Source organism: Elephas maximus, chromosome 13 (genome assembly GCF_024166365.1).
Source record: "Elephas maximus indicus isolate mEleMax1 chromosome 13, mEleMax1 primary haplotype, whole genome shotgun sequence".
NCBI classification, from domain to species: Eukaryota; Metazoa; Chordata; class Mammalia; order Proboscidea; family Elephantidae; genus Elephas; species Elephas maximus.
Genome location: NC_064831.1, coordinates 69,918,850 through 69,946,429, shown reverse-complemented (window position 1 = coordinate 69,946,429; position 27,580 = coordinate 69,918,850). Strand labels below are relative to the sequence as shown.

The 27,580-nt window shown below is 39.6% G+C and overlaps 2 protein-coding genes across 8 annotated transcripts in view; both read right to left on the bottom strand.

Annotated features, from left to right (window-relative positions):
- The window catches only part of FAH (fumarylacetoacetate hydrolase), a 48,830-nt gene extending 48,203 nt beyond the window's left edge, over positions 1-627 (bottom strand). For both annotated transcript variants that reach the window (XM_049852513.1, XM_049852514.1), the window contains exon 1: positions 436-627. In XM_049852513.1, coding sequence (XP_049708470.1) covers positions 436-516 — 81 coding nt within the window. In that variant the 5' untranslated portion in view covers positions 517-627. The remainder of the gene's footprint in view (positions 1-435) is intronic.
- A 10,911-nt stretch (positions 628-11,538) lies between these two features.
- Positions 11,539-27,580, bottom strand: part of ZFAND6 (zinc finger AN1-type containing 6) — a 76,896-nt gene continuing 60,854 nt past the window's right edge. For 5 of the 6 annotated variants that reach the window (XM_049852532.1, XM_049852531.1, XM_049852530.1 and 2 more), the window contains 5 exons: positions 26,694-26,802; positions 25,703-25,803; positions 18,327-18,371; positions 15,285-15,398; positions 11,539-12,466 (listed from right to left, as the gene is read on the bottom strand). In XM_049852532.1, coding sequence (XP_049708489.1) covers positions 12,318-12,466; positions 15,285-15,398; positions 18,327-18,371; positions 25,703-25,803; positions 26,694-26,802 — 518 coding nt within the window. In that variant the 3' untranslated portion in view covers positions 11,539-12,317. The remainder of the gene's footprint in view (positions 12,467-15,284; positions 15,399-18,326; positions 18,372-25,702; positions 25,804-26,693; positions 26,803-27,580) is intronic. The other variant, XM_049852535.1, reaches the window with a different exon arrangement.

Here is a 27,580-nt window from a genome sequence, read left to right as displayed (position 1 = left end):
TTTACGTGTTTCGTTTCATTTTGCATTTAATTCTCACACAGCCCTGCAGAAGCTGAGGCTGAGCAGTTTAATAACTTGCACAGCTAGAAAGTTACCTGGCAGTATTCGAACTCACGCGCACTATCCAGGGATGGCTCTTCAAGAGAGACACGTCCCCATGCCTCCACGCACCCACCCTCTCCCACTCCCAAAGGCAGGAACGGGAATGAGGGCTAAACAGCTCCTCAATGACACCAAGGGTCTTCAGGGGTTCTAGCAAGGGGAAGGATGGGCCCCACGTCCTCCTAGGAGCCGGAGGGCCTGGGTTGGACGCTGGCAAGGGGTAAAAAGGGATGGGCGAAGGCCCGAGGCGGAGAGGGCAAGGTGGGGCGGGGGTCCCAGCCTGAGGGGGCGCCCTCCCTTCGCGGGCCGGGCAGCCGAAGCGCAGCAGCTCACGTTGCTTTCGGTGGAGAAGACGCCGTAAGGCAGGTTGTGGATGGGGAAGTCAGACTCCTCGGCCACCGGGATGAAGGACATGATGGCGAGCAGTAGCAGGGCGCCGGGGGTGGACGGTGCACAGGGCTGGGATCTGCCGGGGCGGTCAGGCTGAACCGCGGCCCCTGCGGGACCCGGCCGTCCCTCCGCCCCCAGGCCCGCCCCACAGGGCTGCCCGTGACCTAGGAGAGACCCGGCTCCCGCTCGCCTATTGGCTCCACTGACAGCTCCCCGCCCCCTCAGCCAGCACCGCCCCTCCGGGAGCCCAGCCCCGGACAAGCCCCGCCCCAGGCGGTCCGCCCCTCCGATGGCCCCGCCCCGGACAAGCCCCGCCCCTCCGGGGCCCCGCCCCGGAAAAGCCCCGCCCCAGGCGGTCCGCCCCTCCGAGGGCCCCGCCCCGAGCAAGCCCATCCCCTTGGCGAGCCCGTCTTCTCCCTCGCAAGAGCCTTCGGTCTAGCCGTGGGCACAGAGCCTTTGGTCCTACCTAGAGCTGACCCCATCTTCGCATTTAAGACTGCCCGTTTTTTTTCGCAGGCTTATTTCCCCGGCAGCACGCCTCGCTCAACAGAACGCTTCTCCGTTTCCTGAACACGTTGTTGTTGTTAGGTGCTGTCGAGTAGGTTCCGACTCATAGCGACCCTAAGCACAACAGAATGAAACACTGCCCGGTCCTGCGCCATCCTTACATGAGTATAGCATACATTTTATCCCCAGACGCTGCCTCTGGGATTTGGAAGGCTACCTCGAGTAGCGACCTCTATGCCTTTATAAAACGTGCTAATCCGTCCAGCTATGACACGTCCACTTCTGTATTGGTGAAGGGGACAGTAATGCCGGTTTGGGAGGCTTAAACTAAGGGAAACAATATTCTAAAAATCCTAATTCATATGCTTATTTTACATATTCCAGTGTTAAAATGACGTCGACAGCTGTTGGACCTTGGACAAATTACTTAACCTCGCTGTGCCTCAGCTTACTTTTCTGTATAAAGCTGATAATAATAGTTCCTACTTCACAGAGTTGATAAGAAAATTCAATGAATTAATGTTTGTAAAGGGCTTAGAATAGTGCTGGCACATGGAAACTATACGTACAGGTAAAAATAAAAAAGAGGAAGGGGAGAAGAAAGGAAATTTATATTTTAACTTTTTCCCTTGGGGGTGAGCTGAATGGACTCAGATTGTCTGAATTTGTCAGATTCTCTGACATTTTAGCTGTTTAACTTTGGGCAAGTCAAGTCTCCAAACATCAGTTTTGGCAAGTCTGTAAAATGGGAGTAATAATAATACCTGTTGTTGTTAGGTGCCCTCTAGTCATCTTCGACTCATAGTGACCCCATATACAACAGAAGGAAACAGTGCCCAGTCCTGTGCCATCCTTGCAATCGTTATGCTTGAACCCATTGTTCAGGCCCCTATGTCAATCCATCTCGTTGAGGGTCTTGCTCTTTTTCACTGACCCTCTACCAAACATGATGTCCTTCTCTAGGGACTGATCCCTCCTGATAACATGTCCAAAGCATGTGAGACATAGTCTTGTCATCTTTGCTTCTAAGGAGCATTCTGGCTGTACTTCTTCCAAAACAAATTTGTTCGTTCTTCTGGCAGTCCATGTTATATTCAATATTCTTCACCAACAACATAATTCAAGGCATCAATAGTAATAATAATCAATAATAATACCTACTCACTAGAACTTCTTTGGTGGTCAAATAATGCCTAATACAGAATTAATGATTAATTCTCCCCCCACCCAGTAACATCCAACCAAAAGGCCAGCCATTCCTTTGGTTCTGGGCCTTGCTTTTCTTTATGAAGAAGATATAATAAAAAATAAAGGACACACTATAAAGGTTAAGTGGTCATCACTGACTGAAAGTACATTTAAAATTTAAACACAAACTTTTTAGAAATCTAACAAAAGTATTCTTTTTCTTTTTTTATTATGCCTTAAGTGAAGGTTTATAATTCAAGTGAGTTTCTCATACAAAAACTTATACACACATTGTTATGTGACCCTAGCTGCTCTCCATTCAATGTGACAGCACACTCATCTCCACCCTGTATTTCCTATGTCCATTCAGATAGCTCCTGCCCCCTCTGCCTTCTCTTCTCTCCTCCAGACAGGAGCTGCCCACATAGTCTCACGTGTCTACTTGAGCTAAGAAGCACACTCCTTATCAGTATCATTTTATGTCTGATAGTCCACTCTAATCTTTGTCTGACAAGTTGGCTTCAGGAATGGTTTTAGTTTTGGGCTAACAGAGAGTCCTGGGGCCATGTCCTCTGGGGTCCCTCCAGTCTCAATCAGGCCATTAAGTCTGGCCTTTTTACTAGAATTTGAGATCTGCACCCCACTTTTCTCCTGCTCCACCAGGGATTCTCTGTCGTGTTCCCCCTCAGGGAAGTTATTAGTGGTAGCCGGGCACCATCTAGTTCTCCCGGTCTCAGGCTGATGGTTTATGTGGTCCTTTCTGTCTCCTGGGCTCATAGTTTCCTTGTGTATTTGGTCTTCTTCATTCTCCTTTGCTCCAGGTGGGTTGAGACCAATTGATACATCTTAGATGGCCACTTGGTAGCTTTTAAGACCCCAGACACCACTCATCAAAGCGGGATGCTGAACATTTTTTTAGTACATTAACAAAAGTATTCTTTAAAAAAGAGTTTAAAATTATAAAAGGTATAAGGTACACACTAGTTATAAATAAAAGAGCCAGTATTTGAAACACTTATTTTCAATTAATTTGCTTTGGACATTTTTCACGACGTTAGAGTCAAAGGTTAACGAGTTAGTGGACACGCAAGGAAAGCTGACTTAAATGAAATATTAAAAGAAATTTAAGTCAAAGTCCCAGAAATTATTTTAAAGATTTGTAAAACTAACCCTCCCCTTCAAAAACATTTTAAAAATGAATAATGATAAACAGGCAAAAAAACTTAAAAGTAAACAAGAAGTTGCAACTCCTTTGCCTGGAATATCCTGTCCCTTCTCTCTTCTCAGAGCCCTGGTGGCACAGTGGTTAAGTGATACAGCTGCTAACCAAAAGGTTGGCAGTTCAAATCCACCAGTCCCTCCTTGGAAACCTTATGGAGCAGTTCTACTCCGTCCTATAGGATGGCTATGAGTTGGAATCGACTTGGCGGCAACAGGTTTTTTTCCTCTCCTCTCATTCACTATCTTTCTCTCTGAATCAGTTTAAATTATCCCCATTCTTCACAGGAGATATTTTGTCAACATCCAGACCCAAGTTCCCAGGCAGTTTCTCCCTCTCTTTTTCCGTATCGCCTCTCAAACAAATCTGCTTTTTCACCAAGATCAATGGTAATGTGTATATCAAATAACTTGTAATTAGTAATAAAGTGTTAATATTGTGAATGATTTATGTTTAAAAAAGAAAGAAGTTCGGGCAGATTCAAGGTGCTATCTGTAATGACTTGTGAGCAGTCAGCTAGAAGTTTTTGAGCTGATGTCACAGCCAGAACGCCGGGGACACACCTGGCGGTGTGTTTTCGTGAATGCTTCAGGCACACTTTCAGGAGCCAGGATGCTGTCAGATCCTAGCAAAGGTGGAAGGTGAGATGGTAGTCTGGGCAAGGGTTCCCTGAGGTCCTTGAAGAATGACACAGTGAATGCCTGGAGTTTGGCATTGAAAGAGCAGAGGCTAGAAGCTGGTGAGATAACGTGAGATGACAGGGCCTAAAACCAGAAGGCCTGAGAGGAAGGACTGTTGCAAGTAGTAGGGCTGGTAGCTGAACACCCTTTCCTAGGTCTTGAGGAGACTCTGGCATCATCCACCAAAGCCTGACCAGTGGTCACTAGGGGCTTGATCTGGGCACAGCCTTTTAGCCCTTATCTCTCTGCCAAGCCCTGACCTCAGCTTTGGTAAATCTTCCCTAGGAAGGATAAAGCGCAGTCCCTGGCAGTGGTAGGTAGTCTGACTTATTCTGGTAGTTTCCAGAAAAGGGGAAAGGAAGAGGGGAATGTCCCAACTCCCTCCTGTGGCATTATAAAGAGGCATTTCAGGGAGCACTTAGTACCTAACACACTGGGCTGCTAACCAGAGGCACCTCAGAAGAAAGGCCTGGCAATATACTTGCGAAAAATCAGCCATTGAAAATCATATGCAGCACGGTTCTACTCCGACACACATTGCGTCACCAAGAGTAGGAATCCGCTTGAAGGCAACTGTTTTTTTTTAATTCTAGCTCCTCTTCAACTGCAAGACAATGAATTATGCATATGGTCTGTACCGGCCCAGCCTCCCCTCCCTGAAAGGCAGGTACTGTCTTTCTTATTCTGTGTGCAGCTTTGGCAACACCCAGCAAAACGCCTGACACAGAATAGGTGTGCCATAAATATTTAAGTAAGTAATAAATATAAAACCTTAGACTAAAAGGAAATTAATCAATCACCAACAAGCTCCTACTCTCTGCCAGCAACACAGCATCTTCAATGCCTTTCTTATCGAGCCTATGATGGGCTCGGAGCGTCCACTGAATACACGCAAGTTAAAAGGAAAGCCCAGAAGATGAAAGCCATATAAAGAGAAAACCGACAACCCTTCTTGGGGAAAAGGGGTGGGGCAGATGGGCGTGTGGGAAGGGGTGTGGGAATGAGACGGTTGAAGGGGGAGTAAGATTCTGTCGTTTTAAAATAGACTAGCCAACCCACTAATTATATATAGTGTCTGAAAACTCAAAGCTGTTCTCTATTTGGAAAACAACATTTGAAGTCTCTTGCAAGCACATTATATTTTTTCTCCTCCCATTTTTTGGGGGGGCGGGGCATGGACATAAAGACAACAATAAGAAGAACGACTTTTAAGGGGAAAATGTTGCCCATAATCCCACTAACCTATAGTCTTCACATTTTCATGTTATTCTTTCATTCTCTTTGTATGCACGCATTTTCCCATCTTTGTAAACTTCACATACATGCACTTTTTCAGTCCTTCCCTACATTATTCTCCTGAACATTTCCCTTGGGGCCAAACAGGCTTCATTATTACCATGTTCATTGGCTGAAGCAGTTGCAGTGTTTTAGATTGTAAGCATGATGATGTAGTGAAGACCTTCATGGACAGAACATTTTCCTTTCCCTGGATTATTGTCTAAGGGTAAATTCTTGGGTCAAAGGGTGCGAATGCTTTCAGGACTGGAGGTGAGCTTCAGCACCTCCACCACTGAGGGCTAGTTTGAGCCTCAAGAGCACCATACTCAAGGACCCTTGGAGTTGCAGTGGGTAAACGCTGGGCTGCTAACCGAGTTGGTGGTTCAAATCCAACCAACAGCCCTGCAGAAGAAAGACCTGGTGATCTGCTCCTGTATACAGCCTAGAAAACCCTATGGGGCACTTCTATTTTGTCACATGGGGTCACTCTGAGTCAGAATCGACTCAACAGCACCCAACAACGAGAGCACCGTATTTGTCACTGGGTGGCACAAATAGTTAAGCTCTTGACTACTAATCGAAAGGTTGGTGGTTCAGATCTACCCAGAGGTGTTTCGGAAGACACATTTGACACATTCAACTGATGACGGAAGACCAGATGAGCTGCAAGGACATCATACTTGAAGAAAGCAAGAGGTCATTAAAAAGACAGGAAAGAAAGAAAAGACCAAAATGTCAGAAGGAGACTCTGAAACTTGCCCTTGAACGTCGAGTTGCTAAAGCGAAAGGAAGAAATGATGAAATAAAAGAGCTGAACAGAAGATTTCAAAGGGTAGCTTGAGAAGACAAAGTAAAGTATTATAACGACACGTGCAAAGAGCTGGAGATGGAAAACCAAAAGGAAAGAACACGCTCTGCATTTCTCAAGCTGGAAGAACTGAAGAAAAAATTCAAGCCTCGAGTTGCAGTATTGAAGGATTCTACGGGGAAAATATTAAACAACTCCAGAAGCATCTAAAGAAGATGGAAAGAATACACAGAGTCACTATACTAAAAAGAATTGGCCGACGTTCAGCCATTTCAGGAGGTGCCATGTGAGTAGGAACCAGTGGTACTGAGAGAAGAAGTCCAAGCCGCTCTGAAGGCACTGGCGAAAATCAAGGCTCCAGGAATTGAGGAATACCAATTGAGATGTTTCAACAAATGGATGCCGCACTGGAAGTACTTATTCATCTATGCCAAGAAATTTGGAAGACAGCTACCTGGGCAACCGACTGGTAGAGATCTATATTTATGCCTATTCCCAAGAAAGGTAATCCCATCAAATGCAGAAATTATCGAACAGTATCATTAAAATCACATGCAAGTAAAATTTTGCTGAAGATCATTCAAAAGCAGCTGAAGCAGTATATTGTCAGGGAGCTGCCAGAAATTTGGGCCAGATTCAGGTGAGAACGTGGGACCAGGGATATCACTGCTGATGTCAGATGGATCCTAGGTGAAAGCAGAGAATACAGGAAAGATATTCATCTGTGTTTTATTGACTATGCAAAGGTATTTGTGTGGATCACAACAAATTATGGATAACATTTCAAAGAATGGGAATTCTAGAACCCTTAATTGTATTCATGAGGAGCCTGTACATAGATCAAGAGGAAGCTGTTGGAACAGAACAAGGGGATACTGTGTGGTTTAAAGTCAGGAAAGGTGTGTGTCAGGGTTGTATCCTTTTGCCATACCTATTCAATCTGTATACTGAGCAAATAATCTGAGTAGCTGGGCTGTATGAAGAACAGGGCATCAGGACTGGAGGAAAACCTGTTAACAACCTGCAATATGCAGATGACACAACCTTGCTTGCTGAAAGTGAAGAGGACTTGAAGCACTCACTGATAAAGATCAAAGATCTTGCCTTCGGTACGGATTACACCTCAACATAAAGAAAACCAAAATCCTCACAACTGGACCAATAAGCAACATCATGATAAACAGGGAAAAGACTGAAGTTGTCAAGGATTTCATTTTACTTGGATCCACAATCAACACCCATGGAAGCAGCAGTCAAGAAATCAAAAGACATGTTGCACTGGGCAAATCTGCTGCAAAGGACCTCTTTAAAGTGTTGAAAACCGAAGATGTCACCGTGAAGACTAAGGTGGGCCTGACCCAAGACATGTTGTTTTCAATCACTTCCTATGCATGTGAAAGCTGGACAATGAATAAGGAAGACCGAAGAACTGATGCCTTTGAATTTTGGTGTTGGAGAATATTAAATGTACCATGGACTGCCAAAAGAATGAACAAATCTGTCTTGGAAGAAGTGCAATGAGAATGCTCCTTAGAAGCAAGGATGGCGAGACTTTGTCCCACATACTTTGGACTTGTCAGGAGGAATCAGTCCCTGGAAAAGGACATCATGCTTGGTAAAGTACAGGGTGAGCAGAAAAGAGGATGACTCTCAATGAGATGGACTGACACCGTAACTGCAACAATGGGCTTATGCATAAAGATTGTGAGGATGGTGCGGGACCTGGCAGTGTTTCCTTCTGTTGTACATGGGGTCACTATGAGTCAGGACCGACTACATAGCACTTAACAAGAAGTTTCATCTGTCTTGTTGTGTCACTACAGTTCATTAGTTTTGATTGCCATTTAACATTGTAAGAATATACCATTTTACTCATCTTGTGTATCAACTTGAGTTGCTGAGTTTTTGCTTTTGTGAACATACTATGAAATTCTTACACCTGTCCCCTGTTGTCCATGTGCAGTTTTTTCTGGGGTATACACTTAGGAATGAAATTTTTGGACCACAGGATGTATAAAAATTCAACATTAAAAGGCAGTACCAAACCTTTGGTTGGATTCAATCACGTTATGTTAACACCAGCAATCCATAAAAGATCATGTAGAACCCCTTCAACATTAGATATTGCAAGACTTGTAAAATTTTTGGCCAGTTGAGTGGTATAAAATATTCTCAATGTAGTCTTGATTCACATTGTTACTTCACCCAGTTTGTCACTTTTCACTTTCTTTTGATACCTTAAATGTCTTTTGGTGAATAAATATTCCCAGTTTTAATAGACAAATTTATCTATACTTTTTTTTTTTTGTCCTAAATTAATGTTTTATTTTTTAAGAAGTCCTTTTCTATGCCAGGGTCTAAGTAATAACCTTTACAGTTTTTTTTTTTTTTCTTAGAGTCTTAAATTTTTGTGTTTTACATTTAAGTCCTAATTTTTTTTTAACGGGATGACACAGGGATCAAATTTCACCTTTTCCCATACAGATAAAAATTGCTCCACCTTGAGACTGGAACACTTATACAGTGCTGGTGGGAATGTAAAATGGTACAACCACTTTGGAAATCGATTTGGCGCTTCCTTAAAAAGCTAGAAATACGATCCAGCAATCCCACTTCTTGAAATATATCCTAGAGAAATAAGAGCCTTTACATGAACAGATATATGCGCACCCATGTTCACTGCAGCACTGTTTACAATAGCAAAAAGGTGGAAGCAACTAAGGTGCCCACCAACAGATGAATGGATAAATAAATTATGGTACGTTCACATAACGGGATGCTACACAATGATTAAGAACAATGATGAATCCATGAAACATTATATATATATATATATATATATATATATATATATATAACATGGAGGAATCTGGAAGGCATTATGCTGAGTGAAATTAGGTGCAAAAGAAAAAATATTGTATGAGACCACTATTACAAGAAGTCAAAGAAGTCTAAATGCAGAAGAAAATATTCTTTGATGGTTGCGAGGGTGGGGAGGGAGGGAGAGGAGCGTTTACTAATTAGATAAAATAAAAAAAATATTAGACAAGAACTATTTTGGGTGAAGGGCTAGACAACACACAATACAGGAGAGGTAAGCACAACTGGACTAAACCAAAAGCAGTTTCCCATATACAACCAAATGCTTCAGAGTCCAAAGTAGCAGGGATGGGGGTCCAGGGACCATGGTTTTAGGGGACATCTAGGTCAACTGGCATAACAAAAGATATTAAGAAAACATTCTGCATCCCACTTTGGTGAGTGGCATCTAGGGTCTTAAAACACTAGCAAGCGGCCATCTAAGATGCATCAATTGGTCTCAACCCACCTGGAGCAAAGGAGAATGAACACCAAAGACACAAAGTCAATTTGAGTCCAAGAGACAGAAAGGGCCACATAAACCAGAGACTACATCAGCCTGAGACTGGAAGAACTAGATGGTGCCTGGCTACAACCAATGACTGTCCTGACAGGGAACACAATAGAAAATTCCCGATGGAGCAAAACAGTGGGATGCAGACCTCAAATTCTCATAAGACCAGACTTAATGGTCTGAGACTAGAGGGACCCCAAAGGTCATGATCCCCAGACCTTCTGTTAGCCCAGGACTGGAACCATTCCCGAGGTCAACTCTTCAGATGGGGATTGGACTGGACTGTGAGACAGAAACGATACTGGTGAACAGTGGGCTTCTTGGGTCAAGTAGACACATGAGACTATAGGGCAGCTCCTGTCTGGAGGCAAGATGAGAAGGCAGAGAGGGACAGGAGCTGGTTGAACAGACATGGGGAATATGGGGTGGAGAGAAGGAACATCCTGCCTCATTGGGGGAAGAGCAGCTAGGAGTACACAGCAAGGTGGTTGTGGGTTTTTGTGTGAGCGACTGACTTGATTGGTAAGCTTTCACTTAGAGCACAAAAAAAAAAAAAAGTGCTCCACCTCTAATTACTGAACAGTTCCCCTTCCCCTGATGTGACATGCCACCTCTCCCCTAGGCCGAAGTTCAATCCATGCATTGGTCTGTTTCTGGGAACCCTAGTATATCCCATCAAGAAATCTGTCCATTGGCTAACGTCACGGTATTTTAATTAACACGGCTTCATTATGAGTCCTAACATCTGACAGAGCAAGCCCTCTCCTCCCTGCTCCTTTTCTGAAGTGTCTTAGTCCTTTATTCTGTACCATTTAGATTCATCTCATCAAGTTCCATGAAAAACCTGACGGGATCCTGATTGGAACTGCTTTGAATCTATTTGAGGAGAAATGACATCTTTATGACATTGACTTCCTGTCCATAAACATGTCTCTCTCTCCATTTACTGAGGTCATATTATCTCTTAATTTTTTTTTCTTGAAGATCTTTAACACACACTGTTAATTTCTTAGGTAACTTGGTATTCTGATACTCTTATAAATGTTGTCTTGTGGTATTCTAGTTGTTATTGGAGCAAAGAAATGCAACTGACTTCTGAACATTAACATTTAGCTACCTAACTAAATCCTACTGTTTCTAGTAATTTTTCTCTAGATTCACATAATTTGCAAATAATTCATGTTGTTCCTTCCTTTCTACTTCCTATTCCTTTGTCCTGTCTTACTCCACTGGCTAGGACCTTCAACACAAGTGTGAACCTAAGCAGTGATAAGGGGCTGAAAACAGGCAGCCAGCCTTTCTGACTTTAAAAAGGAATTAGTCTTCTCTTTTCGGAAGATGTTTACTTTTTATTATTATAATTTACATAGACATTATCAGCTTAAGGAAATGCCTTCTAGTCCTCATTTATGGAGAGTTTTTATCACAAATGGGTGTTGAATTCTAATACTTTATATGAATCTACTGAGATGGATAAGTAAAGTAACAAGTAAATAAATTTAAATCTGAAATATGTATTATAATATACTGCTTTCATCTGCTTTACATAATTTATCATGTTTAGAAAGGGTTGGCTGCTGGGTACATTTGAAAACCTCAAGACAAAATGATCTCTTAAGGGTCTTTCTACTCTACAGTTCTCCAAATGCCTGTTTCAATTATGCACTTTCAGTTGCTCTAATCAAGAGGGGGAAAAAAAAGCTTCTACTAGACGCTAATTCAGTGTGGCAGAGTATAGAACAGGGATTCAGACAAGGGCTAGAAAAGATGGCAGAAAGAAGTTCTTGGCTTTGACAAAATGCTGACATCTTCAATTTACAGGAACATAAGACTACCTTTTATCATCATTAGTCATAAACAGAAATGAGACAGACAGTGAATAGTAGTACTCTCACAAAATTAGGCAAGTACAAAACTAAAAGACTAAAAGTTAAAACAAACTACCCAAAAAGAATCACTGGGAAAACAAACAAAAAAAATCATACAAGGAGTATTCTGGTTTTCCTTTTTATTTAATCAAAGACTGGTGGATAAACATAAATACAGCACAATTACTTCAGATCATTCTTCATACTGTATACACGTAGACTGATGAACGTATTCTGAAAGAAACCTGCAGTCAGCAATGAAATGCAAACAGCTTTTCCTTCCCTTGCTCAAAAAAAAAAAAAAAAAAATTAAACCACACAAACTTAGAATCTCATCAGCACACACTCTCTTGTGACAAATGATTCAGACATAAATAGTGGGTGCAAAGAAACTATATGCTAACATATGTATAACCTTTGTTAATGAAAAAACAGAAGCAGCCATAATGATTAAGATACATTCAGTTACTGATAACTAGTTGTGCCCTAAGGGGCATTATCAAAAGAGAAATCGTGCTGCAGAGAAAAGCTATATATACATACACAATGAGAAAATAAACTGCAAGATTAACGCATGCATGTTTAATACTGAAAAAATCACAGCCCTCCAAAATTTCTCCACGTTTGTTATAAAAAGCCCTCTGCACTCAACTAAAATTAAAATGATCTTAAAAGGATAATACTTGTAAAGTTTACTTAAGTCTTTTTAGCCACAGAAACTGCAATGGAAATAAAAGTTCAGAGTCATTTTCAAAACAAAAAGAAAAATCTATTCTTCTGATGACATGCATGATTAAAGGTCTATGCAAGATACATTGCTCTACATTCCCAATGACTAGGAAAAAAAGCTCAAGTCAATTTTTAGTTTGCAGATGGTCAAAGGATTTTGTATTCCAGCAGGAGTTCAAATCTTCTGGATCTTTTCACCAACAACTACTGGGTTTTCTTTTCTGATTTTCTCAGCAGCATCAGCTTTGTAATTGTAAGAGCAATTGTGCACATCTGAGTAACGGTGTACACCACAGTAAACATTTCCACACCGGCATTCAAACCCTGAAAGTGGATTAATATACATATGTGAGTTGCATGGAAGGTCTAATTAGCATAATTAAAGTTAAACAAAATCAAGTACTTAGGGGAGCAATCTAAAGAATCACTCTAAGCTAACAAACAGCCTCACGACCTAGTAATGTTCTCAAAATTCACTAGCTGGTAGCTTCATTTCTCATTCGTATCTATAAAGGTAGGTCTTTAACCACATCTTTTTTTCTGAGCTCACTTCTTCACCTGTGACATGGCCATAATTACTTCTTATCAAAAACAGGGTTGTTAAACTGAAAATGCAAAATATTTTTCAAATCCAAATATCACAATGTGAAAAAAAGCATACTATCAGAAAACATAAAATGTAATTAAGACCAAATAAAATCTGTGCAAGAACTGTGAAAAAATAACACTTTGCCCATATTAGCTTTCCTTTGCCAGCCCCCAATGGAGATGCGAATTCTACTTTGGCTGAGTTAATAGCAGAGCACAGGACTTAGAGGCAGGTTGCCTAAGTTTGAATTCACTTACTAATGAAGGCAAATTACTTAGCCTCTCTGTGCCTTGGATTCCGCAACTGTATAGCTGGAAGGATTAAAATGAGTACTGTATTAAGTGCTTCACATATAGTAAGCACACAATAAATGCTACTTATTTTGGGGAAATGTCCAAAGAGTTGAAGCCAAGAGAGATACATAATGAGTGTAGATAGTTTCTGTGTAAAACAAGTCCTGCTCTTCCAAAATTAGGTTTCTATGGAAGGGTGGAAATGTTGGAAAATGCAGCCTAGAAACCAGTATTTCAAAACAATGACGTCTGGTGTCAACTTCCTGTACCACATTTTTTAAATGTGGTAAACATATTCAATAACTTCAAAATATATTCTATAACTTCTTAATAATGAATAAAGAAATGAAGCCAATAATAACACTAATAAAATTAGACAGACGAGTTGGACGATATGAAGAGGATTAGGTCTCAGCCTTCTAATTGTGAATTCCAAGAGGTTATGAGACTATATTTGATACTAAATATGGCTATTTAAAAAATTTCTTATTTGCTCATGTTTGTATTCTTTAATTAAACAAATTCGCCAAAGTTTGGGTTACAGTCTGGGACAGTTTTAAACATCTTTATATGTTGCTGCTGTTGCTATCAGGTGCTGTCGCATCAGTTCTGAGTACAACAGAACGAAACACTGCCAGGACCTGCACCATCCACACAATCATTGCTATGCTTGAGCCCAGTGTTGCAGCCACTCTAACTCCTTTCTCTCCTCATGTCCAATCCATTCCTGAGCCAGAATAATCTTCCTAAAGCATAGTTCTACTCAAAATCGTATTTTCTCTTCAATGCCCATAAGTCAAATTTTTATGCAAAGTATTCAGTATAATGCCTGGCAAAGTAAACACTCAGTACAAGGTAGCTATCTATGGCTATCTACATGTTGTCAGGAGGGACCGGTCCCTGGAGAAGGACATCATGCTTGGTAGAGGATCAGTGAAAAGGAGGAAGACCCTCAATGAGATGGACTGACACAGTGACTGCAGCAATGGGCTCAAGCGTGACAACAATTGTGAGGATGGCGCAAGACTGGGCAGCGTTTTGTTCTGTTATACATAGGGTCGCTATGAGCCAGAACCAACTCGACAGCACCTAACAACCACCACCAACATCTACAGCTGCAGTATCCCTAAGTGGTACAAATTTAACACACTCGGCTGCTAACCGAAAGGTGGGAGGTTTGAGCTGCTGGTCTGCCTCAAAAAGGTTGCCAGTACCCAGAGGCATCTTGGAAGAAAGGCCTAGCAATCTACTTCTGAAAAATTAGCCACTGAAAACCCTGTGGAGCACAGTTCTACTCTGACACACACAGGGTCACCATGAGTCAGGATAGGCTCGATGGCAACTGTGTGTGTTTTTTTCATCTACAGCTGCAACTGCGCTCACCAATTAACCACAGTACTCTTCATTAGCCTTATCTCTTGTTTCCTGACTGACTGCAGCACACAACCACCTTCTTCACACACTCTATACTACAGCTAAATGCCCCATCCGTAGTCCCTGAACGTGCCCTATTTTCTCCTTTCTTTAAGTTTTTATTCATGTTATTCCTTCTGCCTGAATACTATTTCTATCAGTTGTAAGTCCTACCCGTCACTCAAGACGCTGCTGAAACATTCTACCTTCAAGATACTCCCCTTCCTTTTACGTAACTCCGTAGCCCCTTCCTTTTAACTCTGTTCCTAGAATTCCATTAATACTTAATTCTTTACTAAATACTTCCCAATATATTTTTTTTCTTCCTCTCCTAACAACACTGCCATCTGGCAGCTATTTTATAATAGCCAACACGCACTGATATTATGTGGCAGCCCTGGGCTAATCCTTTAAATGCATTAGCTCACTGACTCTTCACAACCTTATAATTACAGAATTATAATGTAAAATTAGCACTATTCTACGTACAGTAACTACTTCATAGCTTTCCTTGTACCTTAAAATATTCTCTCTCATACCTAATTTCTGGCTCCTTGAAGGCAGGAGCCATTCCTTTGTACCCTCATAGCACCTGGTAGAGTGACCTTACTTATCTAATATTCTCAAACTCAGATGAAATGAGTTTTTAAAAGAAAGGTTACTCATTTCACTTTAAGACATATAATTCAAGCTGTTTTTATTTCTTTAAGAAAACACAGAAATTGAAGTGCCCACAATATTCTCTCTCATGGGTACAAAAACTATTTTAATTGAAGTCAGTGACAGTAAAGGATGCATTACTGTAAAATATAATCCTAATTTTAAACCATTTGATTTGAGTCCTTACCAGTAAGTCCCACTTTCTTCCTGCACATGAAACAGCGATTCTTTTTTTGTTTTGGTTTCTCAAGTGACTTGTTTTGCTCTTCGGATGGCTGCTGTGCGGTATCTGGTACTGAAGCTGACAAAAACAGGAAGGTGGTAAAATTTAACTATTCAGTAAGATTTTAATATCTGGGTGATTCTTGGCCCCTACCTCATCCCCACTGATCCTTGTTATTCAGAGGACATGTGAGGAATTACTCATTTAATAGCATGGAAAGATGATCACATTAAATTACAAAGTAGTTTAGATAATATGGCCCCCTTTTTATAAACTATATTTATGTATACACATGCAGAAAATAATCTAAGAGAATATATACTGACATGCTAATAGTGGCTCTAAGCAGTGGATTTTCTAGACTAATTTCTTTTGGTTTAACTGTATTTTCTAATTTTCCTAATAATTATGTATTAAATCAATAAAAGGTACACACACACACAAATACTAGTTGAGTATTCTAAGGGAGCGTGCAAAAAAGTGGCCATATGCATACTTCTAAATATTGTCCAGGGTCAGAACTATGTAGGTTTCTCAGAGAACAAGAAAACAAAGGTGAAATCAAGAATCCATAGAGTACTAAGTATGTTTAAAGTTCTCAGAATGTTTCACATAAAAGGTTTAAGATGTTACGTATAAGATAAATTGATGTATTTTTAGTGCTGAAACCAAGGCCGGCTGCACCAAGATTCAGGTCAAATTACTGTCCCGAAGTAGTGTGTCCCCTCCTGTCACTAGCCTGGCTCTCCTACTGCTGTCACCAGACCTTGCAGGCATCATATCTTGCACCAAAACAGTCAGTGGCTTGCCATCAATCAAGTTCTTAACCTCTCCGAGTTTATCACCAGCTAGGCTTTCCTCAGGAACCCACTGCTGACCCACTCTACACTGGGAATATGTCACGCACCTTTGCTTACACCTTTTATAACCTGTTCAAAAGGACTTCCCTTCTCTCCTTTATTGATCTAGTTCCTCCTTCTTTAAGGGCTGGCTCAAAAACCCCTTCTTCCAAGAAGTCTTCCCTCAGTCCTCTACAGCTTCTTACTCTAATTATCCTTAAGACTCTTAATACCTGAAACTAAAAAACCAAACTCGTTGCCATCAGGCCGATTCCAACTCATAGCGACCCTAAAGGAGAGAGAAGAACTGCCCCGTTGGGTTTCTGAAGAGCAGCTGGTAGATTTGAACTGCCAATCTCTTGGTTAGCAGCCAAGCTGAGCTCTTACCCATTATGCCCCCAGGGCTCCAAGACTCTTAATAGTCTCTACCAGTACTGAGCACTTCACATGTGACCCGTCACACATTGCATCCCATCATCAATGAAAATTTAATGATGTCTTCTCCATTGTTTAAAAATTTTTGATGGCTCCCCACTCGCCCCAGGATAAAGCCCAGAGGACCCTCATGATTATCTTTCTTTCTCCAGCCTCATCTCTCACCATTCCTCAATGATATTCTATGTTTCAGCCATGCTACCTGAATTTTCCCTGAACACATCAAACGGTCTCTCACCTCTGGGCTTTTGTACAAGTTTTCCTTTCTACATGGAATACTCTTTCCATGTGCTTCTCTCATCCCTCTCTTTATCTGGCTAACTCCAATGTAATGTGTCTTCTTGTTTAAGCTTATATCATCAATTCTCACACTATTCCCCTCACCCCCAAACCTTGGGATGGGAAATCCTAACTATGTGTCCCAAGAGTACTTTATACACTGTATACTTCCCTGTTTGACTTACTCTGACTTAACTGTGAATTCTTTGTGGGCAGGAGCCTGTCCTTTTCAGCCCTATTAACAGCTTCTATACCACTGCCTGCTACCACATAGCAGACACTCAATAAATATCTGCTGAATTGAATTAACCGAGCTACTTACCTATTTTATTTACATGCCTTGTTGCCCCAACTACACTGTAAGCCCACTGAGAAGAAGAGTGGTATCTTACTCCCTGTTTCAATCTCCAGTACCTGGCACAGTGAACTACACATAGTAGATACTCAAACATTTTATGTAATGGAGGCTAAGTTGCTTATGTTAACACATGATCTCATATGTTAATAAAATATGATGAATGGCAAAATACTACAAACTAACAAGTAAATATGTACTATCAAAAGACTCCACAGTGTGACTACTCAGGCATGCTGAGGCTAGAAGGCAGATAGTTCTACAAATATAAACATTTTATTTTTTGAATGAGAACACAAATAAACCCTTTTCTTTTCAATAAATATTTCTAGAATATAAGCTCTATGTTTTATCCCCAGCCCCTTTCTGCTATGCGTTCAAATCCTACTGCATATTTCAACAAAGACAATTCACGATAATAACCCTAAGGATCTGTGTAAGGCAAAATGGTCTCTTTTTAAAATGTAAACACACAATCTCTAAAGGTAAGGATCAGCAGATAATCTAAAAGCTGATAAACTAGGGCTCAAATTTGGGACCAATGAATATTAATTATATACCCATGAGAAGCAGGTAAATCCAGCTTATCTAAAACTAGTGGGTGACAGCCTTAATTTAAACATTCACCAAATGAATTATGGCAAGATGATAGATAGCTCTGTAAAAGTCTATGATTCACAGGTATTATCCCCATTTCCTCAGTTTATAGATGAAATTTCAGATCAAAGCACGCCCTATTAAATCCCAGTTATAGAAAGTTAATTTGGTTTTTTAAAAAGGGCCACACAGTGGACTAAAGGCCAAAGGACCATAATCTTACTGGGCCTGAAACATGTAAGTCAGTTGGCTTAGAACGAGGTAGTTTTTCATATTCTGAAATGAGAATTGAAAACAGAGATAGGTGACTGCTACGTTGCATCCATTGGTCCTAATGGACTATTTGGGAAGCCTGTGGGATAGCATAAAGGCTGTGATACAAGCTGTACAGCACTCGCTAACTTAATTTTTATGGGAATCCCAATGAGACAGTCTACTGGCCATTACTGTTAAGATACTTCGAAAAGCACCGGACAGGTTAAAATTAGTTTAACTACCCACATGGAGGATCACATTCAAGAGGAACAAGGCCCTCTGCTCTGGGTCCTGTAAGGAAAAAAAAAAAAAAAGAAAAAAGTGCACAAATATAACAGTAAGTATGCAACTATTTAGCACTATCTGTTTGGAGGCATATTTATATACATGAAGAAAAATAAAACTGAAGGTAACATTCATAGGCAAACCCCAAACATCATCTTAGTATGTACCTGCTTGGTCTCAGCAGTTAGACACAATATCTATGTAATATATATACCCCTTCCCTCAAAGAGTCAAAGCATTTTGAGGTCAGGGACTATTTCTGTTCACTAGTATACATCCAGTGTCCACAAAGAGCAGGTGCTCAATAGATACTTATTGAATGAATGTATACTTTTACAGTGAAGGCTGAGATAAAACTCATTTCTGCTCTCTGGACCTTATTTTCTTATATGCAAAATGAGGAATCGGATCAAATGATCTTTAAGTTATTCCTAGTTCAAAAATTCTGTACAAGAATATTTTAAATGCTCAAGAGAAAAAGAGCCCTCTGCAGTAGCAGTGTCCAATAGAAACATGAGTCACATATGTAATTTGGTATTTTCTAGTAGACACATTAAAAAGTAAAAAGAAACAGGTAAAATTAATTTTAATAAATATATTTCATTAAATTAATAATGTAATTAATATATCAAAATATTGTCATTTTAAAATGTGACCAATACAAAAATTCTTTTACTTTTTATTGGACAGAGCAGCTCCATAGAGGAGATATTTCTATTAACTATCCGGGGGCAAAAGCTGTTACATTCATTCCTAAAACCCAACTTTGTATCATCTTAAAAAGAAAATCTTCAAACTGGTTCTCTCTCCTATCTATCAACTGGATCCAAACACAGTAATTTTCATTATCTGGTTCCAAGTAGCCTTTCCAGCTTTAGTTCCAACACACACTTGCCTGAACCAGGCAGCTCCAACAACTGATCTTCTATTTCCCAAATTTCATGTTTTCCTGCCTGAATGTTTTTGCTCTCACAATTTCTCTTCCAGGAAAATCCCTGTCCACTTTCCCATGCCTATTTTTTTCTTTTCTTTTCTTAGATATAATTCACATACCATAAAATTCACCCTTCACCACGAATTCCAGGACATTTTCATTCCCCCCAAAAGAAACCCCTAGTCCCCCATCCTCCTCAGCCCTTGGCAAACACTCATCTACTTTGTCTCTATGGATATGCCTATTGTGGATATTTCATATAAACAGAATCATGGGACTTTTTGTACCCTGCTTCTTTCACTTAGAATAATGTTTCCAGGATTCATTCATGTTGCAGCATGTATCAGTATTTCATTCCTTTATCTGGCTGAATATTATTCCATTACATGGACATACCACATTTTGTTTATCCATTCATTAGTTAATGGACCTCTGGATTATTTCCACTTTTTAGTTATTATGAATGATGCTGCTACAAGCATTTTTGTACAAGTTTTTGTGAAAACACATGCCTTCAATTCTCTTGGATACATACCTAGAAGAAGAATTGCAAGGTCATATGGTAACTCTGTTTAGCTTTTTGAGGAACTGCCAAACTGTTTTTCCAAGTTTTTCATTCCCACCAGCAACATATGAGGTCCCAATTTGTCCACATCTCTGCCAGCCCTTGTTGTTATTGATTACTGCCATCCTAATGGCTACAAAGTGGTACCTTACAGTTTTGATTTGCAGTTCCCTGATGGTTAATGATGTTGAACATCTTTTCATTTGCTTATTGGTGAGGAGATATATCTATTCAAATCCTTTGGCCACTGGGTTGTCTTTTTATTATTGAGCTGTAAGAGTTCTTTATATATTCTGGATACTAGATCCTTATCGGATATGAATTTCCAAGTAGTTTCTCCCATTCTGTAGGTTATCTTTTCACTCTATCGATAGTGTCCTTCGAAGCAAAAAATTTTTAATTCTGATGCAGTTCTACTCATCTATTTTTTCCCTAGGTGCTTATGCTTTAGGTGTCAGATAATAGCTAAGAAACCACTGCCTAATTCAATTTGTGAAAATTTACCCCTACATTTTCTTCTAAGAGTATAGTTTTAACACTTACTTTTAGATCTTCGATCCGTGTTGAATTAGTTTTTGTGTATGGTCTGAGGTAGGGATCCACTTCTGCATGGGAATCTGAGAGGCTGTCCCAGCATCATTTGTTGAAAAGACGATTCTTTCCCCATTCAATGGTATTAGCACCATTGTTGAAAATCAATTCCCCATAAACGTAAGGATTTATTTTTGGACTCTCAATTCTATTTCATTCATCTATATGCCTATTCTTAAGCTAGTACCACAAAATCTTGATTACTATAGCTTCTAGTAAATTTTGAAATTAGAAATTGTGAATTCTCTTTGTTCTTTTTTTTTCAAGATTGTTTTGGCTATTCTCATTAGCCTATTTTCCATTCTTCAAAGCCAGACGAAATCTCTGACTTTTAATCCACACAGCTTTCTTAAATTAGTCCAAGGAGACTGCATCCCTCTGATTGCTCTGAATCACTAGTTTGACAATTTGGCTTTATATGAAGTCAGGAACCCTCAGAGTTTAAAGAGTCTGAAAATTTCAGTTCAACCTGCACCCAGTGCAGTGATCCCCTCTACACTGTCCCTGACAACACCTCAGCTTTGTTAGAATGCTTTGCTGAGGGAGAGCTTACTACCTCAGAAATTATTTCTCTCTGCTACTGGAGAGAAATAATGTTCTGAGAATAGCTTCACAATTCTTATTCTAAGCCTCCTGTAACTCCAAAATCATTATAAAGAATAAGCATATTCTTCGCAGTTTACAAAACTCATCTCACCTTCATTATCTCACTGACTTTTCATACCCTATATAAAGACAGACATGATTATTAGTCTCCTTCAAAAGTAATGAAGGCTAAGGGAAGTTAAGTGGGAGTATCAAGTACTTACACATCTGCTGTATGAATGCAGAACCTCTGAATCAAAATTCCACACTCTTTTTGCTATGACTCAAGATCTGGGGTACTAAGAGGTTAATCAAAGTTAAGCATATTGTTCAATAAAGCGGGCAGTCAAATATATATATTAGAGTACACCAAAATGCTTTAAAGTTTTTTTTTTTAAGCTAGCTTTTGTAAACTAGAAACCTGAATTACATTCCTAAGTGACACTGTGTGAGCTACTGCTATTTTTTAAATTAAAAAGCATAATTAAATGAGAACCACGCAGCAGCAATCCGTTAAATTCTCAGCTAACTAGAGAAACATTCTTCAGAGTCATGAGGTCAAAATGAAAGCAGTACCACCCACCTGGTGGCAGCATATCGTAATTATAAGCAGAATACCTACAGAGAAAAAAAGGCTACTTCAGGGACACTATCCTGAAAATTCCAATAAAAATGTTAGGAAATTCTGGTTTAGGTACACAGATACTGCTCATATACATGCTTCCATTTGGGATGGTCTTTCTAGCTAAATAAATGTCCTCTGAGGGATGTACATGCAGTGATAATAGAAGAAAAGAGATACCTGGCTAGCTCACCAAACCAGCTGAACTTATCCCAGGATCTGAGGTGAGCTGGACGTGGCATTAGGAACACACACATCCATGACCCTATCCAACTGTCTAATGGAAAGAATACTAGCCTAGAGTCAGGTGACTAGGTTTCAGTTCCAGCACAAACGACCACATGACTTGAGTCAAGAGACTTTTTCTCTTTATGTCTCTTTTCATCCTTCTATTAAATAAATTTAAAAAGAAATTCTGTGTTTGTGCCTGTCCAACAGGGAAATCATAAGCGTGTGTGTGTGTGTGTGTGCAATAAATGAAGAACACATTCTATATTCAACAGTGTAAGCTAAAACTTTTTTTTAAACTAAAGCTGTTAGAGATTTTACACATTGAAAACTAATACTCTCAAATTCAAATGAAACTTATAACTGGTTTTCAAAGACTACTAAGCTGAAATTATGAATGCTTTTTTTCCCAGGCCTTTAAAAGTTAATACTTATTTAATCTAAAAGTAGTTCAAACTATACATGGAAACGGAGTCTATAAATTTTTAAAACCTTCTATAAATTCTTCCAAAATGGTCTCATGACCACCTTTTGCATCCATGTACTCAGGGCTAAGAGGAGAGGACTATAAATGGTACAAAAGTACTTCGTATTATGATAGTTCACCAACCTACAATGTTCACTGTAAAACAACTGATACTGTATCCTTCATCTTTATATTTTTTCCACTGTCAACATTCTAAAACTTATTTCCCAAGACAAAAACATTTTCATAATTAAGAGACTGTTTTCATTCCTCCTAACTTATCTCTCAACACTGCTAAGCAACCTCCGCCTATAGATACTCTCTTTTGGCACTGTGACCAAAAAAACTAACCAGTTAGCTCCACAGACACATTCAAACTTCCTGAGGCATCAAATTGCTGGGCTGAGAGCTGTGGGAACTATGGTATCAGGGAACATCTAGCTCAACTGGCCATAAGAAAGGTTATAAAATGTTCTACATTCTACTTTGGTAAGTAGGTCTGGGGTCTTAAAAGCCTGTAAGTGGCCATCTAGGATACACCACTGGCCTCACCCCTTTGAGAGCAAGGAAGAATGAAGAAAACTAAACATATAAGGGAAAAACTGGTCCAAAGGACTAACGGACCACATCTACCACAGCCTCCAACAGGCTGAGCTAGTACAACTAGATGGTGCCTGGCTACCACCACTGACTGCTCTGACAAGGACCACAACAGAGGGTCCTAGACAGAGCTGGAGAAAAATGTAGAACAAAATTCTAACCCAAAAACAAAGACCCAACTTCCTAGCCTGACACAGACTGGAAAAACCCCAAGAGTATGGCCCTTTCAGCTCAGTAATGAGGCCACTCCGGAGGTTCACCTTTCGGCCAAAGATTGAACATGCAATAAAACAAGACTAAAGGGGCACACCAGCCATGGGACAGGGACTGGAAGGCAGGAGGGAACAGGAAAGCCGGTAATAAGGAAACGAGGGTTGAGAAGGGAGAGTGTTGACATGTAGGGGGCTTGTTAGCCAATGTCATACCACAATGCATGTACTGTTTGATGAGAAACTGGTTTGTTCTGTAAACCTTCATCTAATGATTAAAAAAAAAAAAAAAAACTAACCAGAATCTAGATAACTAATTCCTCTGCAACTCTGCCGGCCCCTTGTTGCTCCTCTTGTTTTTAACCTCTCCTTTTTAACCTATGTCATAGACTTCCAAACCTCAGGCATAATCCTGACCACTCCACACATTTAAACGCCTACTATCCTATCTACAACCTCCAACTGAGCCCTCTCCCTTTGAAATTTGATCACTTATAACCCACTGTATCTAAAATGAAGAAGCCCTGGTGACGCAGTGGTTAAAAATGCTCGGCTGCTAACCAAAAGGTTGGCAGTTAAAGCCCACCGGCGGTCCATGGGATAAGGATGTGGCAGTTGGCTTCTGTAAAGATGCACAGCCTTGGAAACCCTGTGGAGCAGTTCTACTCTGTCCTATAGGGCTGCTACGGGTTGGAATTGCCTCAATGGCAATGGGTTTGGTTTTTTTTCTTTTTTTTTTAACATCTAAAATTTTGTCTAACCACATTGCCACTACAGGTAGTTCCTGACTTACAACAGGATTCCATTCCAACAACTACTCCATTATAAGTTAGTTCTGACGTACGCTGAATACTTTTTTAGTTTAGTTTTCATTATTTCCCCCAGTGCCGTCGAGTTGCCTTTTATTGTCAGTATCTTTATAAATCCAATCTTTGTCTTTGGGTGTTGGAAACATTACATCTGAGAATAATATCAGCTAATTACGCGCTGCAACACTGCATGTTCTCCATATTACTAACGCTAAAAAAAAAAAAAAGTACACGCACACCCTAAAAGCGGATAGTCATTAAGTGTGGTGTGTCATAACTCAAATACATCACAAGTCAGGGACTACTTGTATCATAAAACTGAAAGCTTTAGCATCACCCTTGAGTTCTCATTTCCTATGCCCAATGAATATCTAAATTTTGTGACATCTTCTGTTTCTGCCCTTCCTTAAGCTTTTCTATTTAAAAAAAAAAAAAATTACTCACTTTAGTATTTATAAATTTATGATAATATGCTAGGTGGACTAGAATATTATGTTACCTACAGAAATAGGCAAATTATGCCAGGCACTTGTTGAATCTGAAATCAGAACAAACGGTGTTAGCTAGTTTGGCTAAATTAAAAATTAAACAAATTTAAGCTAAAACTGTCTGATGTATCTACTGCCAGCATGTAAACACCATGCACAATGGGAGGTTTCACTGGTCAGGGTATCTTCTCTCTTTAAACCGTGCCACAGACAGAATGACATATTGCTTATCCTTGGGGGCTTGTTTTCCAAAGTATTCCCCTTCTGTTAATACACAGTTTCCACATACTGGCAGACTATAACTGATTAAACATAGGTTATTCAACAGCCTCCTGAATGGTGTCCTCTGCACTGTCTCTGCCCACTAAGAAAGCTTACCACCACTTTGATCCATACAATGGGGACATAAAAAGCATGGGCAACAAGATTGGAACCATTCCCGAAGCCAGCTCTCCAGACAGGGACTGGACTGGACTATAATATAGGTAATGATACTGGTGAGGAGCTTCTTGACTCAAGTAAACACCTGAGACTATGTGGGCAACTCCTGTCTGAAAGCGAGATGAGAAGGAAGACGGGGCCAGGAGCTGGCTGAATGGACATGGGGCATACAGGGTGGAGAGGAGGCGTGTGCTGTCTCACTGGTGGGAGAGCAGCTAGGAGTACACAGTAAGGTGTATATAACTTTTTGTATAAGAGACTGACTTATTTGTAAACTTTCACTTAAAGCACAATAAATAAACTAAAAAAAAAAAAATTACAGGTAAGAACATGAGGTACCGTGCTATGAATCTAAGTAACTGAATGGGACTATTACACTGTAAGTCACAGAACGGGCAAGTGGAGTGACTGCCAGCCAAGTTACAGTGTCTCCGACAATTTAAGTAAAAAAACAGGAGAAAAAGATTTCCTTCAAATCAGCAGTCCCACTTTGCCTGGAGACAAAATAGTTTTTGGATTAAACTGGCCAAAATAACAAGACAGAATAGTATACCACCACTACCTGTTCATTTAATTATATTTCTCAAACACATTTTGAATTTTCTATGTTTGATGCTGATGATATGTATGTAAGTAGGAAATGGCTCTCAACATTTCAGTCAATTAAATTCTTCAGGATATAAAATACTCTCTTCATAAAGAAAATAAACACAAAAATATGCATTTAAAAAAAGTACATGGCCTAAAATACTCAAACGTTGGGACAGATGACAAAATACACGCTAGTTCATATACAAACCTTGGAGATCTTCTGTTTCAGGTGCTGCTTTGTCCAGAGATGTGCTGTCCACTTGGGAAGATGCTACAGATTCTGATAAAAGGGACTGATTTGATACAGGGCTAGAAAACCAAAAATATTTAGATTTAAAAGATGATCTCCACAAGTGAATATTAACTAAAGCGATACTATATAAGAAGAGTTCAACATATCTAAACAGACCATTAAGACAAGAATAAACAGGTATTTTTTTAATAACTTAAGCATAACCATAAAGCTTTGAAACTAGAGACCAATTTGGATCAAAAGTCTACTGCTTTAGAAACAAAGCAATAGTGTGTGCTTTTGGTATTTCAAGTACCACGTGAATTCATTAAATGAAAACCAGCACGATGAAGACATGCTTAAGGAATCTCAAGACAAAGTTTTAAATGATATACTGGTAGTGGAATTGAACATCTACTATCATGAATTGGGGGGGGCAGAAGGGGGGGGGAACAAAAAACCCCACAGAATAGAAACTTAATATTTGCTTACTAAGATAATAAAAACAAAACAAATATTTCTACACTTTCAGGCTTTTTAATGATATAACTTCAAAATTAAAAAGAAAAAAATGTACTATGATACAAACCGACATGGTTACAACATCACAGTATTTAACAGAACCTGTGATAAAATTGTATTTTTTAATACAAAGTACTAATAATTGCAGAATAAGATTAAAATTTTAAGAACTTAACATGCTTCAAAAGGACTTCGGGGGCAGGTCAGAATATATGATGAGGAAAAATGAGGGAAAAGAAGTCTGAAAAGGAAATCTGACATAACAGACAAACTGCCCTTAATAAAAACAATAAAAACCCTTTTTAACCAGTCAGTAAAAATCAGATAGAAAAAACTGCTCCACAAGCGGCATTACTATAGTTTTCCTTAATAGAACTCATCAAATGTGAAAATATCCTTTATTTTTCATTAGCTTTCCAATTACAGTTCAGAGACTACAGCTTACCTTGGCTGCATAGATGAAGACGTAAAGTCTAATGATGACTGGGCTTCTGGGACACTGCCATCTGTGCACTGAACTGGTAAAGACTCAGACAGACTACTGACAGAAGTTGCTGTAAGAGTACCACACTTCATATTAGCGATTCCGTACTCTGGGCAGTCTAAGACCTTATCTAAAAAATCAAGATAGATTTTCCAAAAATACAGTATACAGGTTTTGTTTTACTTACTATATAATGCTGGTTTCATTATTTTTAAAAAAATTTCAAGAGTTTGCCAATAAAAAATGTGACTATTAATGAGGAAGGGAACCATGTATAAACTGTATATAATTTATAAACTTAACTCCTACTTCTCACTACTGAGTATCACCCAAACCCAAAACGTTAACTCACAAACACCTTCCGAGAACTAGCGTACAAGTGAGATATTTAAAACAAAAAATAATTTAGAAGTGGACATAGATTCAGAATTAATATCTGTGCTTAGCACATTAGGTTATATCATTTTCCCTGTACTTCATATAGCAGAAATGCAGATGGCCATTTAATTAAAGAACAACTATTTGTATTCATTTGAAAAAAGGAATACTAAAATTTGGAGACATTTCAATGAAATCGTTCTAGTTTCTGGCTTGAAAATGAAACAACAAGACCTCATACAAAATTTTAAATGAACTAATAACAGTCTATACTTCCATTAACCACAAAAATCTATACACTCAACCATTAACCTACAAAAGAACTTAGATGAATACTTCTGACATTTTCCTTTTGCAAATCTTATACTCAAAATCCTCGTGATCCTTCTTCCACAACTACTGAAACAAAAAACCCGTTGCCATCAAGTCTGACTCATAGAGACCCTACAGCACAGAGCAGAACTGCCCCA